The sequence below is a fragment of the Anomalospiza imberbis genome, chromosome 20, assembly GCF_031753505.1.
Source record: "Anomalospiza imberbis isolate Cuckoo-Finch-1a 21T00152 chromosome 20, ASM3175350v1, whole genome shotgun sequence".
NCBI lineage: Eukaryota > Metazoa > Chordata > Aves > Passeriformes > Viduidae > Anomalospiza > Anomalospiza imberbis.
In genome coordinates, this window is record NC_089700.1 from 5946422 (window position 1) to 5963013 (window position 16592).

The window sequence follows — 16592 nt, forward strand, 5'->3', positions numbered from 1 at the left end:
CCGGCCAATGAGGAGCGCGCGCGTGCGCGGGGCGGGGCGGCGCCGGGCGCGCGTCGCGGGCTGAGGCGGAGGGACGGGGCCAAGATGGCGGCGCCCGTCCTGCTGCGGGTGTCGGTGCCGCGCTGGGAGCGGGTGGCGCGGTCCGCCGTGTGCGCCGCCGGCATCCTGCTGTCCCTGTACGCCTGCCACCTGGAGCGCGAGAAGGGCCGCGACGGCCACTACCAGGCCCTGTGCGACCTCAGCGAGCGGGTGCGCTGCTCCGCCGCCATCACCTCCAGGTGAGGCGCGGGTGGGACCCGCCGCCGCCCCCGCGGGGGGAAGGGGCTGAGGGCTGCGGGAGCGGTGGGGACGGGTCCCGGAGTGCTGCCTCCGGTGCCTCGGGGTGTGCTGGGGGCCGGGCCGGTGCTCGGAGGGGCTGCGGGCGGGGCGGGGGCACGGAGGGGCCGGGGCAGCCGGGGAGGGAGCGGCGCTCCCGGTGTGGGGCAGCCCCATGGCCGGAGGGCGGCCGGGGGAACGGGGATTTTCGGGATCACCACGGGCTGGAGGGTGAGGCGCCCGCAGTTGCTGTGTTGTAATCAGCGGCAATTAGGTGGAGTGACAGGCGTTTTAGTGGTAAAAGCTGGGCAGAGTGGCGTGCTGTAGCTGTGAGTAGTGGTTAAGGACAACATAAACAAGTGCAACTGCGGGTGGTTTGCTTTGTTAGCTTTAATTGCGGTATCTGTATTGCGTTTTCATTGGGACGAACGCTGGCAGCACCGGAGAGGCTTTGGTGATCCAGAGGAAGTGCTTCATTCCAGGGAGACTTGGATGCCTCTGCAGCACAAGCCCAGTCCAAATCCTGATTTATTTTGCAGGTGTCCAACCAGTTTAGCAATTGTTTTCTAAAGGCCAAGGGCTCTTATTTCTGTTAGGAGAGTCATTGTATAAATCTGACTCTTGAGCAAATTTGTGTATTAAGTCCTTCCTCTTTATTTTAATGAGAATTTTGTTGTCATTGTGTTAGTGTCTTCAGCTGAATGAGTACTTGACGTTTCCTTTTTCACCTCGCAGTGCAAAAGCTGACACACAGTTTTTATAGAGGTACTTGCTGTATCATCATAACAAGGCAGTTTGGGGGAACATTCCCATCCTCTGTCAAGCTGGGAGCTGTGAAATTATTGAGGCAAAACATCCAGGGAGCTCTTTTTCCTAAATCCTCTTCTGTGGTGACAGAAGTGAGATTGTGTGACAGAGATCTGTATCTCTGGCCACCTGATACTGTGGTTGAGTGAAGGCTTTAACTCTGCTTTTCTGTCTGCCTCAGGTCATCTTTAGTTTGTGAAGGTGCTTGTTCATGTCTCTGCTTGGAAAGTGGCCTGAAATGAGAAGTTTGGATCTAACTAGGGAGGAAACTTCAATAAACTCACCAGATAAATTCAAATAATATATATTAATTTATGCTTAGGCTACTGAAATTAAAGCATGTGAGTCTCATCAGTGATTTAACTTTGATCACAGGTACAGGGTAAAAAGAGAGTAACAGAGATTTAATCCTGTTCTTGTATAGAATTGGTCCTCCACCAGCTTTTTGTTGTTGCAGCAAGTGCTGCTGTTGTGACAGGGAATTGGATGTCACAGTTTTGATGCGTGTTTACTGAACACTTGGGAGAAGGAAATTACCAGAAGATATAATTGGAATTATTTCTAATTATGGAACCGAGCTCGGTAATTACAGCGTTCATCAGCAATGCTGCAGCTGACACGTTGAGTAAGACCTGGGAATCCTTTGCTGGAGGAATTCTAGATGATAATGTGAGGAGTTAGGGATAAAATGCACTCAGATCTCCCAGCAGTTGCTAGGAGAACCATGCCTGGAGTGAAGCGCTGCAAATGCCAGGAGAGCTCGTGATCGTTGGAGCAGGTGGTGAAAGGAGTTTGTGGAAAAGGAACGTGCAAGTTCTGTTCACTCCAACCATATTTGGAGAAGAATTTGCTTTCCATGCTGTGCAGGACACAGAGGGGGAGTTCTGCTTTAAAAGTAAGGCAGGAGGGCAAGGCATTAAAGTTGGAAATAAATTAATCTTATTTTCCACATTCCCGTCCACTGTTCTCTGTCACTGTCTGCAGCTGAGTGTTCCTTGTTCCCACATCACCAAAGCTTCTCAGAAACTTCATTTCTAAAAGGAACTTTTAACCACACTTTAGATTTCACTGGGGTTGTAAAGTTTCAGTTTTGTGTTCCACCTTTTTCCCAGGTAATTCAGATTTAACTCCCACATTTCTCATTGAGCTGTTACACTTACAGTCAGGAATTAATTGATTAGCTAATGATTAGAGTTAACTCTGCAGAGTTAACTGGGTGAGAAACTTCTGTTTCTACTTTGGCTTTTGGATGGTTCATTGGGTTATGTGACTTTTTATTTAAGCTGGATTTGCTGATGGAACTTGGAATGTTGCAATCTTCACATCTTGAGTTTTGACTCCAGGAGTGGGCTGAACTTTAAAAAGCACTTAGTGCTGTTAGGATTCATTTTAAATGCATAGAATAATTAGAATAATTTAGTTTATTCTTTCCTGAGCTGACTTTCTGGTATTTTGGGCGGAGTTTTTTTCACCAGCTGTTGGTATTTCCAAGTCTTGCTTTTAAGCCAGATCTGGCATTGGCACAACAACAAGAACAGAAATGTAAAGACTGCCAGCATGCAGAGGGAGGAGCACAGAAAATCTCCTATCAGAGCCTGACTCATGCAGAAGGTTATGTTGGAGTGATCCCTTCCCAGTATCCCTTACCCAAAACATGAATGGTCAGCATATTTCAAATTTTTATCAAGGGGAAAGTTCATGAAATAGTTTAAAAATAAAATTGGCTAAGGAGTGGCTGATAAAGGCAGGTATTAGTGCAATACCTCACATCCATGGCCATTGCTGTATTTATTTTAAATTAATTGCTGTCTGATAGTTGAGAATAATTAAGTGTCAAGAATGGCTTTATTTATAAACTGGTTATTTTATAAACTAGCTGTTTTATACTGGATAATAGTTTTGACTGAAAAAATATTTTGGTCTTGCTGTAGCTTCACAGTGGGAATTAAAGTAATAAAACACATTTCAAGTCATACAGGTCATGCTACAGCTTGAAATAAAATGTGACCTTTAAGTGGTAATGCAGAGACCCAGAGCCTTTGGCTTTGGTCTTTTCCATGCCCTGAGAGATTTTGGGATCTTCTAATACATTTCTGCTTTGTGTCTTGATGAATTGGAGATTACTGGAGGATAAATTAGTGGTTTTGAATGACTTTAATAGCCTGGCATGCATTAATGAATGCTGTAAGAGAGCCTCAAGACAGCAGCACAAACGAGCAAAGGGCACTTGTGTATCTTTAGCAATATTTGCAGCTGCGTCAGTGAAGAGGTTTGGCAATAGTCAATATTGATCTTTGCCTGATTGCTGAAGGAGTTCTAGAGTGAAAATAGCATTTGGAGAATCTGGATGTCACTGGTGCTTTAGGCATTCCTTATTCTGTTCATGGGCAAAGTTTTGGATTGGTATCTTGTGTTTGAGGCACTTTGAAAAGTTGTGTAAGAGTCTGATGTGGCAGGATGGTTTGGGTTGGAAGGGACCTTCAAGGTCATCTTGTCCCAGCCCCTGCCCTGGGTGGGGACACTTTCCTCTCTAAGGTTGCACATCCACCTTGTGTTTTCTGCTGGGTGCACCAAAATATTCACCTGGTAGTTCCTGAAAATGCCTGTTAAATTTGAGGGCAGGTCTGAAAGGGTGGCCTGTGACAGGTCTAGTACTATTGTATGGTTCTGCTCACGTTCATAAATCACTTTAAAGACTGAATTTACACCCATTGTGCTCTGTTTGGTTGTTTGTGCTGGTGTAGAGCTCTTGCTCTGTAGAGTGGGTGTGAATTGCTCTAAGAACTGCAGGTAAATCTGCTCAGTGCTGGTTTCTCAGCAGGGCACACCTTGCTAGAGCTGTTCTGGTGCATCTTTACAGGGATGAAAGTGATGAGAACAACCCCATTGTCCAAGGAAAAATGGGACATGGAGAAAACTCCCCAGACCTCCCTAAGCTGATGTTTAAACAGGTTCTGTTGTGGGGCAGTTCCTGAAAACTTCTTGTCTGTCAAGTTTCCTTAATTGCAAGTAAAGAACATTATGTGACAGTTATCATTCATATTTATACTAATAAATTCCTGGTATCCAGGAGTTTTGTCATTGCTGTACCTGCAAGCAGATATCCAGATACGTTTGAGGTTTTCAGCTGCAAGTGTTAGTGACTGGTGGAAGGTGTTAGGTGATGAAAAAGGGATTCTGGATTCACTGAGTTGGCTGTCTGAGGGAAGCTTGGAAGATCTCTGGTTTGGAATTGGGCAGGGAGAAATTGGAGGAGCCAAAGTCAGTGCCACAGGAGAAAGGAGGGAAGCCCAGAGTCACTCCTGTGCTGAAGGGAAACCCTGTCCTAGGTGCCAGGGTTCTCTGTCCCTTGTCCCCAGCTGGGCTGGCACTGTGCAAACAGGGCTCAGGGCTGGCACAGGGGGGAGCAGAGGGTGTGAGCTGGGAGGATCCAGAGCTGATTCCATGTGCTGCAGAGGGGAGATGTTCCAGGAATGCTGGAAGAAACCAGCTTGGAGTTTTAAAGTCACTCAAGTCACTCTTAAAGCTGCAGAAGCTGAGAACTCAAATGTTTTGGGGTTTTTTTCCATCTTTCTAGTAGAAAATTGATGATTTAATACTGATACAACACTTATTGATTGAGGCACATTTTTATAAAACACAGCAGTGCCCCTGCTGTGGGAATCTTGTATTTTCCATCCTTTCAGTGCTCACACAAACACGTTAATTTTTGCTTTTCATAAATATATCATTTCCAACTTGACTGGAATTTGTAATAGGGCTAAGAATTATTTTGCCTGGTGCAAAGTAAATTTAACAAAGTGCTTATAATTCAGACTTGGGCTTCATTTATGGTAGCTTAATAGAAAAGATTATTAAGGAAGGAATAGAAGGAATCAGTGCTGTTGGCTTATATCTTGAATAGCCAGTGCTTCTGTAAAGGCTGCTATAAAATAATTATCCACTGTCTGCTTAATATTTTGCTGATCTAGACACTGAGAGTTTTTACAGACTCTTTCTGAAGTAGAGCTGGAGGATATATAGAAGAAAACCTCATTTGGAAATGCTGCTAATAGATTTAAACATGAAATTAAGTGTATCAACATTTCTGAGCACTCCTGGCAAGTTTACAAATGGGTATTTTTAATCTTCTTTTTTGTGGCTTCTAATTGAAGGCTTTTACTTAATTTATTAGAACTGTTAAGAGTGGCATTGAAACCATGAATTAGATTTAATCCAAAATCCTCTGGTGAAGCTGGAAAGAAGTTGCAACCAAAGTTTCTTAACATGCTCCAGATCCTTTGACCTTTATATGAGCTTTTCACTGAAGGCAGGGGGTGAGCTCTGCTCCCCTCTGTGAACTTTAATTCTGGACCAGAAATTATCTCAGAAATCCCGTGGTGCTTAAGGAAATGTGCACATCAGTTATCAAGTGTAGATTTTGTTTTGTTTTGGTTTTTTTTAGAAAATTAGATTTATTGTTCCCTCAAGGTTACAAAGTGGTAAGGGGTGCTTGCTGTTGATAACAAAATAATGCTCATGGGATGAGAAATAATCCTGAAATGAGAGGAAGTAACTATTGCTTAAGTAACTACTACTGCTACCCAAAAACCACCCAAACTTGAGTTTGCAGTTTGAGTACAGAATCTTTGTTATTGTTTCCCCTTTTCATTGCACCAAACCCGACAACAGAGAGAGAATTGTGTTGGCAAAGCTGCTGCTGCACAATGCAGAGATTTGGGATCAGACGAGCCTTTGAATAATCTGCTCCCCTGAGGGATTTGATTGCATTTCCAAGCAGTCCCTGAGGACACTGGGATGACACCTGGGAATTGTCCTTTGCTCAAGGCACCTGCTGCTGGACCTGCCCTGAGCCAGTGAGCTTCTTTCCTTGTTAAAATGGAAATGTGGGGCTTAGTTCAGTTCTGGCCATAAAAACCAAGGGGGTTAGCAGGTGAAATCCAGGGGATGTGATTCTGCTCATCACCAGGGCTTGTTGTTGAGGCCAAAAGTGCTCAGAAAACATCTGGAACATCCAGGAAGGCCTCGGGGGAGGCTGCCAAGTGTTGGTGCAGGTGAAACCCCAGTTCATGAGTTTCAGCCGATCCTTAAGGACAGTGGAGGTCAAAGAAAGCATCTTGGGCAATGACCTCGACAAAACTGTTCAAAACATCTGCAGGCAGCTGTCAGAGCTGGGGCTTGGCTACAGAAACACTCCAGCATTTCTTACAGGGGCTGCAGGGGACACTGATCCAACTCCTGGCTAAAGAAACGCTTTTTGGTTGGTTTGTTTGGCTTGGTGTGTTTGGCAGGCTCGGAATTCTGCTGCTTTTGGAGCCAGTGCTGACAGCTCAGAGCTTGTAACTTGTTAAGCTGGAAGGTTGTTTGCTTGTCCTCTGGAATACTTGAGATGCTGGGGGACTAAATGAGGTTCTTCTGTTCCCTTTTAGCATTTTCCCTGCTAAATTATGCTAAAATGTTTCAAGTGTGTCCTCCTAATATGCTGTTCTGGAACATAGAGGATGTTCATAATTGTGCAAAAGAGATTGAAATCATTTTAGTGACGTAAAAGTGTAAGATTTTATTGGAGGTACATCACTTGTGGAGCACAGTGACTTCAGTTCTTTTTGTCTTCCTGTTAAGAAGTAACAATTGCACACAAATACTGCTTTGAACTTCTGAAAATGCAACATTGCTGAGCTTTGTGAAGTACCTCAGACCAAAAGGGGCATTGTTTAGAGGGTGGGTAATAATTTTCAGAACCTCCTTTTGATAAAAGACAGTGAACATTGGACTGAAAATCACTGCAGTGTTCAATTGTAGATGTTGGGAAAGGAGATGAATCACTTCATTTTCGATTTCTTGAATCACTATTTAACATTTTGAAGAACATTCTGAGTGGTACGTGCAGCTAGGGAGGGAAACTGAGTTACAAAGATGTCTTAAAGGTTTGTTCCTTGCAAGTAGATCAGATTGCTTTTGATTTTTTAATAGCAGTGCAACTCGGGTGTGGTGAAAGTGGGTTTGGCACCTGTGTTTGTCAGGGTGCTCTGAGTCACCTCGGGTGACAGCGACCTGGATCTCAGCGTGGAACTCCTGCTCCAGGGATGGGAGCCACCAGTCAGAACCAGGGAAAGCCTGCTGAAATCAGGCTCTGCTTTTATCTTGCTGTGCAAGCAGCTCTGTGCTTCCTGCAGGTCATTTTGTTTAGCATTCTGTATCAAAAAAAAAAAAAAATTATGCACATGATAACACTTCTAAATTATGTTACATGAAATACTTCTGAGGTTCTTTTTTTGCAGCTTATCTTGCTATTACGACTTTCTTCTTGCTATTTGTTTGCCATATTTTTTTAGACTTTGAAAGTTATCATCAATCAGGCAATTCACACCTGAGTTTGGTATGAAAATGAACATTATCCACTCAGTTTTTATCCTTCCTCCACTTGCTGGCAGAAGTTCCTGGTTCACTGTGAGTTTTACAACCTTAATAAAATTTGGAGAGGATTTAGACTTTTCAGCAGGGAAATGAGATGAGAAAGGGAGTATACAAAGTAAATATATAAAGTCTAAATACTTTGCTTTTCAGTTTGATACAGAACACTTGCTCCCGCTCCAAACCTTCTAAGGCTGGGAAAAGTGTTCTGTGCTGAAGCCCAGGCTGCTTAGCTGTCTCCAAGTGTGTGCAATCAGATGGGAGATTAGACCTGGACTCCATGGGCTGAAATTTAATACTTGATGTCCTCAAAGCTGCTACAAGGCCAACAAGGCACTTGATGAACTCCTGCATGTGGAAGAAGCTTTCCCTGTGCTCTGACCTTGCAGCTCTGCACAGATCACTCCAGGACTCTGACTCCTGGGAAGGGCTGGAACTCATTATCCCTCCACTGCCAACATTTTATTATTCTCTTGCAGAACAGCTGCAGGGTCAGGTTCTGTAAAATGCCATTTCTGATAGTTTCAGCTCGAGTTTGCTCTCAGAAACCACAGGATCTGCTGAGCATCAGAAGTGAGAGCACTCAGCTAGGGGTGGATTCAGCATCCTGCAGTTGTTTGGAGTTAGGCTGATGCTGAACCTTTGCCCACTTTGGGTTGTGCAGGAAAACCTGAGTGTGTTCAAATCATTTTAATGTCAACCTGCAAAGAATTCTCACTTGGAGACCACAACAGTAGAATGAACCTGTGGATGGCAGGCTGAAGCATCTATAAATGTAGGAATACAGAAAAAGAAGTATAAACTATTAAATGTAAAAATTACAACTTCTTTAATGTATTTGTGTGGCTCTTTAATTCAGCCTGTGGAATTTGGATAGCACAAGACAATTGTTACATGTGCTGTGACCATCTTATCAAAGGAAGGCTAAAAAATTAACAGTTGTCACTTAAAATCCAGATAACATTCAAGGAGTGGGAGGAAATCTCACCATAACTGAGATTCTTTGTAATTCTTTGTAATTTCCATCGTCCCAGAGTTGCCCTGGGATGAGTGCAGAGAGCCAGGCAGTGCTGCACTGCTTTTCCTTGCAGCTCTGGGATGCTGAGGCTCTGTCCCCTGGAAGAGCCTTGTTTGTGCTGCCTTGAAGCTTAATATTGGCACAAAAGTTTCACTTTTAAAATATTTCAGACCAAACTAGCTGAAAGTATGTTTAATTTTTGACTGTTTATACAGTAAATCTGCTTTCTAAGAATTGGGACCTGCTGGGTTTCTTGGGGAGAAGAGCACAAGAGTATTAATAGTGAATTCAAACTTAGTCTGCAATTAAAATGATGAGTTTTGCACAGATGGCTGTGAGACTAGAAAGTGTTTTGGAGATGGTATTAAATTATCCTCATTGTGGTGCCTCTTTCGTGAGAAAACTGCTTGTGATGTGATGGCAAGTCCCAGGTGAGTGACATCAGCACCATTCCTGCCACGTGCAGGGACAAACCTTGGCTCAGCAGGGCCATTGCCTCTAGGACAGGAAACTTCCTGAAAACTGCACTTTCCTTGGAGTTTCCTGCTGCAGCAGGATGAGGAATGGCATTTTTTTACCTTGCTCAGTTAAGCTGCTAATGTGATGCAAACCTTACATTTGTGTGATGTTTGGCTTGATGCCCCAAAAATCTGCTGGCAGATATCCCAGTGTGTTCTTGTGAGTTAAATTGCCTTGGAGTAACAAAATAACTTCATATTTTCAAGTGAAACTAATAAATAGGGTTTTCACTTTGCTTTTACAAATAATGGCATGATCTGCCTTAGGGCATGGAATTAATGGTTTCTGGCACAAACACAATTGCTAATTTAATTTTTCCTCCTCCTTCTGCAGCAGCAGTTTTGTAGGGCTCGTGCTGCTTTCTGCCTTATCACTGGAAAGTTGAAAGTCACTTTGCAGGGATTTCAGGTGTTGGTTCAAAGTGTCACACTGTGCAAGAGCTCCAAAACGAGGGCTGGGGATCTTGTGATGGTGCCATCCTCAGCTCGTGTGCTTGACAGATTTGGGTTCCTCCTGAGCTGGTTGAGGAGCAGCTGAGGTACAGATCTATGCCCTGATTCTCCTGCTCTGATGCAGACAAGTGAGTGGAACAAATCCTTGCCTCAGCTTTGTAGTGACCTTGTGTCCAATTAACTGTGGTGCAGAGAGCTGCTGAAGCTGTCACTGGGGGAAGGAAGTGTTTATGTGACAAAACAGCTTCAAACTCCAGCCCTGGGAAGCAGAGCTGGTGTTCAGTGAAGTTCCAGCTGGGTGAACTCCGCAGTTCCTGGTGTGTCAAACAACTTTAATCAGCAAGGTGTGGGATGAAGCTGTGCCCAGTGCTCCCCCTGTTGCTGCTTGGTTTTCCAGGAGAACACCACATAAATCATGTCAGAATACGTGTCCTTTTCTTTCCCCAACAGCCCTGAACTGAAAATGCTGCTGGAAAGCAGGAGGTGGCCAAATAAGAGTTAATTAGTTTCCCTGTTTTACAGATGGGGTCGAGGATTCGGTCTCTTGGGTTCCATCTTTGGAAAGGACAGTGCAATAAATCAGTCAAACAGTGTTTTTGGCCTGGTGTTTTATATACTACAAATGCTACTTGGTAAGTATTCATTCACCTCAGAGCCTCAAGTACAAAGCAGGGCTGTGGGGTTGAAGGAGAGCAATATCCATTGCAAAATCTGCAGGAAACCAGATAAATGTTTCTGATTTTTATATCTCGGGGTTATTTTAGCAGCACTCGATACATCTGTCCAAAGGGCTTAAAAACCCAACTGATAACAAGAGTAATTGCATTTTCTCCTGATATGCTATTAATAATCCAAGTGTGAAGACAGTTTCTGTGCTGGTATTTTCACTCCAGTATATTTGGCATTGGATTGCATGGTGGAAAAGAGAGGAAATAAAAATGGAACGGGCAAGTTTTGGAGGAGTAATGGAGAGAGCAGGCAAAAAAGTGCATGAAATATAATTTTGTGTATTTCTTGGTAACTCTATGGTTCCCTATAAAGCTGTTAATCCTGACAGAAACAACTTGACCACGAATTTTCGTATAACTCAGGAATATGAGGATGCTTAATCCTACACACACTCCTTATCACAGGGCTGTCAGACAGAGCCTTAGATACTCCTCTCTAAATACCCAGGTGGTATTTTAACCAGAATTTTGTGTAACTGGTGCTGAGTGGCTGAGTTTGAATTCAGTTTTGCTCTGTGTGGAGAGGGGTGAGTAACTTTGTCTCTCTTGTTGCAGGTATGACAGCAAGTGCAGTAGCAGCTCTAATCCTCATGACATCCTCCATAGTGTCTGTAGTAGGGTCCCTGTACTTGGCATACATTCTGTACTTCGTGCTGAAGGAATTTTGCATTGTCTGCGTGCTCACATATTTGCTGAACTTCATTCTCTTTATCATCAACTACAAACGACTAGTTTATTTGAACGAGGCCTGGAAGAGGCAACTCCAACCCAAACAGGAATAACCCCTGGTGGAACTTTTGACTGACAGTCTGAAGACCCAACTTCCATTAAGTTTATTTTGCAGTAATTTTTTTATTCTCCATATCAGACACTTTTTTCCCCCCTTTTCCCCCAAAAGAATCATAATGGAAATTTTGAATTATAAATTTCAAGGGGCCCCAGATAATTTCTCTGTGCTAATCTTCAGTTTCAATGCGGTTATGAAAGAAAGCTCTGTAACAATCAAAGACAAGCTTTAACTTTACTTTGAAGGAGTTTTAGCCACAGCAAAACCTAGACTCTCTCTTCTCCCTCCACTTGTGAAGTGGGTAACACTTGCTATAAAATATCCTGTATATAAATTCAGGTATAACAAGATGTGATCATGACATGAAATATTCTAGACTAGCATCACCATATTTAATGTTGCCATGTTTACAGTATGTGTATTTTTTTCTTTTTTTTCTTTCTTTTTTTTTTTTTTTTTTAAGCTGATGGACTTAGATTTGACTAGGACTTATACTGTAAATAAAATTAGAACTCTTGGTTTCATCCCTGGAGAACTCACTGTCCCATGGGTTTGGTTAGGAGCTGTCAGAGGGTTCAGCTCAGAGTCAACTGACACAATGGAAGAAGTGACCTCTAAAGAACATGGAGTTGCTGCTCTCACTGTTGTGCTTTCACAAGAATGATGCTTGGGGTTGGTTCCATTTTTTCTAATTTTTTTTTCTTTTTTCCCTTTTTTTTGTTTTGTCTCCAGTAACAAAAATGGAATTAAACCTGAAACCTGAAGTATGTTGATTAAACGACAACCTCATTAATTTCTGTACAGAACAAAAATAGCTTCATGTGGTCAATGAGAAGCTGATTTCAGTTTGGGGGTTGGATGAAGTGTTCTTTTAAAGGACTCCATTTCCAAGCAGAGCTGTTCCATTTGAAGCTGTGCTCAGCCAGCCAGTGTTACTAATGTTTGATGTTCTGTGAATGCTGCAGTATAGAATTGCAATTTGCAGTGGAAACCACTGAGTGAGCAGGATAACCAAGCAGTGCACTGAAAAAGCAGTTCTTTAATTGATCTTGGTCAGGATCTTTGCTTTGTGCTATATTGGGAAATGAACTTTAGGCCTGACACACACACACACAGAAGATCTCTTGGAAGGGCAACCTGTTTAATGGGATAAGTAAGTCAATGTGCTCCTGAAAATGAAATGTGATATAGTGCTATCATTGCTCTTTCTAAGAACTAATTGGGGAAAAAAAATTAAACTGCAGATTTAAACAAAGGAACAAAATTGTACACATTGTTTCTGCACTCAGTATTCTAAGGCTGAATGTTAAAAGTGCCTTCTGTCTTCAAATCTTAAACCAAATACTTTGTGTTGAACTTGGCAGGCAGAAGTGTCCTTGCTTTAAAAATGAACAAACAAAATTCCCAGCAAACTTGCTGGGGATAGAAGAGTATTAAGAGATCTGGTTTTAGTTTTTAGACTGAGAAGTGGTAGCAGTATTGTTTTTAGTTTAATTTAAAAGGTTGATGTGATTTGGAAAAGTGAAATACTTGTGTTTCAGACTGTGTGACACCAAAATGTGTGGGTTCAGCTACTTTCTGTAATTGGTGCTGTGCTGCTTTTTGCCCTTGTCAGTTCAAAATATGAAGAATTCCAACTGCATACCCATTTATTTAAAGAACTAATTTAACTCCTTTTAGCATTTTCATTCTCAAATACGAATGTCAGAGAAACACTTCCATTGTAAGTGGATTTTAAACACTAAGGATAAACTCGACTGTGAAATGAGCAGTGTTTCCATAGAGCAAAACAAGGTGGGAGATTGAATTGACAAAATTAATATTTAAATTACTACTGAAGTAATTCTGTTGGTACCAAGGGTGGAGGTGGAAACTGCTTTTCTGTACAGAGTTGTGTGGTGTGAGTAACATCTGTTGCATGTAACACTAAATGACTTGTCCCTCATCTGACAGTTTTAGCCAACAATCCATTAAATGAGTTTTGTATTGACCAGAGTATAGTTAAAGCTTGTCTTGATGTTTAGTTCTGTCTCTCAAATGCCTTCCACTTTGATATTAAGGGGAAGGAATGATGTTGAATTGGTCCCTCAAGGCTTGGCTTTGTTCTCTCCCAAGCCTTGAGGCAGTAGCAGTGTTTAATGTGTTGTATAGATTTTATTTTGATGCATTCCTGTGATCTACACTAAAGGCATCTTTTTTTCATCCAAGGAAGAGGTGAACATGTGCTGCCTGAAAGTTGCTCCTGTCTCAGAGCAAGCAGCCATGGAGACAAGTCTAATCCATGAGTACTTGGTCCAATTTCTGGGAAAAAAAAAGAGGGAAAAAAGCCCCATCAGCTAGAAAGTATTGGTGTTGACTTAACTTCACTGTGTCTTGTGCTTGTTTGTGTGGGCATAGTCTGTTGATTCAGTTTGTTTAGTAAAAATGTTTAGGGCCAGATTTTCAGCAGTCCTTGTTAGTGTGCACATAGGGAGCAAATGGAGCTGGAGTTTGGGCTCTGGGAGAATTTGCAGCCACACTTTGTGCACGACCTTGCAAATCTGATCCTTAATTGTGAACTCTCTTGTCTTGTGTGCTTCCCTTGCAGTTACTTTTTACTGGAAGTGATTTGCTAGAAACGGCCCTGATTTCTTCTGTTTCTCTCTTGTGCTTCAGAAATGCAGTTGGCCTGAATAAAGAGCAGAATAATCCCAGCAGGAGAAATTTGGACCTTTCTGCTTCCAGTTCTTTTGACTCTTTCCTTGCTGCTCCCATTGACAGAAACAGCATCTTCCTTCCAGTAAAATGGGTTGTGATGGAAATCAGGAGTGCAGCTGTGCCCCCCTGCCTGCCCCAGCCAAAATGTGGTGGCAAATGTGTGCTTGATACTGGTTTTACCCTTACAAATCCAAAGGCAAATCCTAAAAATTCTCAAGGATGCAGGAGTCTGGGTAAAGGCAGGTAAATGATATTTGGGCTGGCAAGGGACAGGGGGGTGTTACAGAGATCCTTGTTGTGGTTTCAACACTAGGGAGAATGGAAGGGATAAAATTCACAGTATCCAAACAGAGGTTCTGAATCTGGCGTCTTCCTGCCCCTCTTTGGCTCTCTCAGAATCCCAGAACTCCTTTATGATCATGGAATATTCTGAGTTGGAAATTTTACAGTGAGGGGCAGATTGGAAAGGCAAAAAAACCTCATCCCAAACCCTGCTTAGGAATGAAACATTCCTGAAATCCTCTTACTGTAAGGTACTTGCTACTCTTTAAGGCAAACAAAGCACTCCAGTCTCGTGGAGGAAATGAATATTCTTAGAAGTTTCTTCCTGTGAAACATTTGTGACACTGAGGCCAATGAACCATTCCTGAGCACCTTTGAGATCTGAGGTGACAGCAGATCTCTGCTGAGGAGGTTTCTGAATGCTGGAGTTTGCATTTTTGTGCTGCTGTAGCCCCAGTTGTTCCAGGAGGTTGGTGAGGTGCTTCAGGCAGTTCTGCTCCTAATTTATGTGGGCTGAGATCAGAGCTTGGCTTTGGTTCTGCCAGTGTTGTTTAAACTGGTCCAGAAAAGATAAGAAGTATTTTGTTACCACAAAACTGTGTTAAGCATGGCCTAAATATTAGGTGTTTGTTCTGTATAGTATGTTCCATCAACTATTTATTCCCAGTGCTTTCAACTCCAAATCCAACACCCATTTAAAATGGAGTCATTGGGCAGATGTTCCTTTTCTCAATACAGGCTGAGAGATCCTCTGCTGGAGGCTTAGGATACAATTTTGTTCACAGGTGAAAAAAAACCATGTAAATATGTACGAATTCTATTTGTTGCACATAACTTTTTTGGTATAAAAAAAAAAAAACCAACAAAAATAAATGTAGAAATTACCTGTGGATGTCTTGCTGCAATCATTCTTATGCTGCATTCATGCAGTCCAAACAAGAGCTTGAATGAACCCAACCAGAGGCCTTTTTGGACTCAGTCTGAGCCTTAGAAACTGTTTGTATGTCAGTACTGTAATTCTGTTTCTAGAAATTGTACCAAGTCGTGTGGTTTTTTTTCCAAGATCTTGTGTGTATTTAGCAGTAGAAGGGTTAAAGCACTTGATTCTCCCCAGATCCCAGTTTTCCCAGTAGAATTCCTGCAGCTTTGTGTCTGGCTGAGCATTGTGTGTAAAGGCTGAGCAGCGTTGACTTGAGGCTTTCAATGTTTACAGTTCTTTAAGCAAAAATAAGAAAAACCCAACCTTGTGATTTGTATCACTTTCTGCTTTATTGGGGCTGCTCAAAGCTGGTCCCACAGACCACAGAATCCCTGGAAACTGCTGGATGTGTCCCTGGATTTGGAGGGAGCTGCTGGGCAGGGTTGGCTTTGTTGAGAACAAGCAGGAATTAACCCTCAAACGTGTGCTCAGATTTTTGGGGGGGCTGAGCTGAGCCCTGGTTTGTAAGGAGTGACCAGTGTCAAATCCTCATCTGTGTTTTGGTCAGGTCTGTTGAAACTGGGGAAGAAAATGAGTTTTTAAAGGATGATGGAGAAGTTGAAATGACTTTCAAACACTGCTAGTGGGCTTAAATATGGGAATTGCTCGTACCATGGTGTGCTTGAACAAATGTCTTTTTATTGTGCATAGAGTTTTATATTCTGGGGGTTTAGTTCTAGAGAAAATCTAGGCCTAGCACGGTGTGAGGAATGCTGTAGTGTTGTTTCTTTTCCCTTAAAAACACAAAAATTGTTGTGGAGTCTGCAGTGAACATCTGTGTCCTTATTCTGCTGGGGCAGGATGGAAGGTGCTGTTGGTTCCTCGTGTACCACCTCTGATGGGAACAGAATTTGGCCAGCACACAACAGAAGAGCAAATATTTCCTATATATGGTCAGATTTGGTCACTTCCCTGAGCCACTCACCCAGAGGCAGCTGTGGAACAGGAGTCATGGCACCAGTTTCACCCAGAATCTGTGAATTCCAATAATCAAACTCCAGAACTGTAAATTTCCAAATGCACTGGGCAGCCTGTGCTTTTGTTGTTCTGCTCCTTGTGATGCTGCTTTTGGGACAATGCTGGGAAATTTACAGTCTAAATATTCTGAGATTTGCTGCGAGTGCTGCTGTGATCCATGCCAGGCTAAAGCCGGGCCTAGGGCTGGTGTGCAGCCCTAAAGGGACACCACTGAAGCAGCACAGGGATTTACACCTGGCCCTGCCCCAGAGGGCTTCAGGCCACTCTGAGAAAGGTCTGGAACAGAATTTCCCTCTGGGCTGCTCTTCCTGTGGTGACATTTAATATGAAGGAAGCCCTTCCACACTGGAAGTGGCATTGTTAGACAGAGTTTGTGTCTGACAGTGGCGGTTTTGGTACTGTAAAATACATAGATTTAAAGTTGAGTTGATGTAGTCCCTCTCTCTGTAACATTCCACCTTGCTGCTGGAACAGGAATTCCAAACTCTCTGTTGGAGTATGTTGGGTGGTTCACACCCTTCCTGGCTGCTGGGAATGCTCAGGATTTCTCACACATCCATCCTGTCAGGCCAGAGCAGCTGCACAAACTGTGCTCCTCTGCAATCCTGTGGACAGT

The 16592-nt window shown here is 43.0% G+C and overlaps 1 protein-coding gene across 1 annotated transcript; it reads left to right on the top strand.

Moving 5' to 3' along the window:
- Positions 1 to 42: 42 nt before the first annotated feature.
- VKORC1L1 (vitamin K epoxide reductase complex subunit 1 like 1) lies at positions 43 to 15256 on the top strand. Its single transcript, XM_068210336.1, has 3 exons — positions 43 to 278; positions 10048 to 10157; positions 10809 to 15256. The coding sequence occupies exons 1-3, from the start codon at positions 85 to 87 to the stop codon at positions 11033 to 11035; spliced, it is 531 nt and encodes a 176-aa protein (XP_068066437.1). The 5' UTR covers positions 43 to 84; the 3' UTR covers positions 11036 to 15256.
- The last annotated feature ends 1336 nt before the right edge of the window (positions 15257 to 16592 follow it).

Bases quoted from the DNA above. Each gene is read 5' to 3' on its own strand.
- VKORC1L1 (XM_068210336.1), top strand. From the start codon at position 85: ATGGCGGCGCCCGTCCTGCTGCGGGTGTCGGTGCCGCGCTGGGAGCGG. The intron at 279-10,047 runs GTGAGGCGCGGG...CCTGTTTTACAG, and splicing joins TCCGCCGCCATCACCTCCAG to ATGGGGTCGAGGATTCGGTC. The intron at 10,158-10,808 runs GTAAGTATTCAT...CTCTTGTTGCAG, and splicing joins TATACTACAAATGCTACTTG to GTATGACAGCAAGTGCAGTA.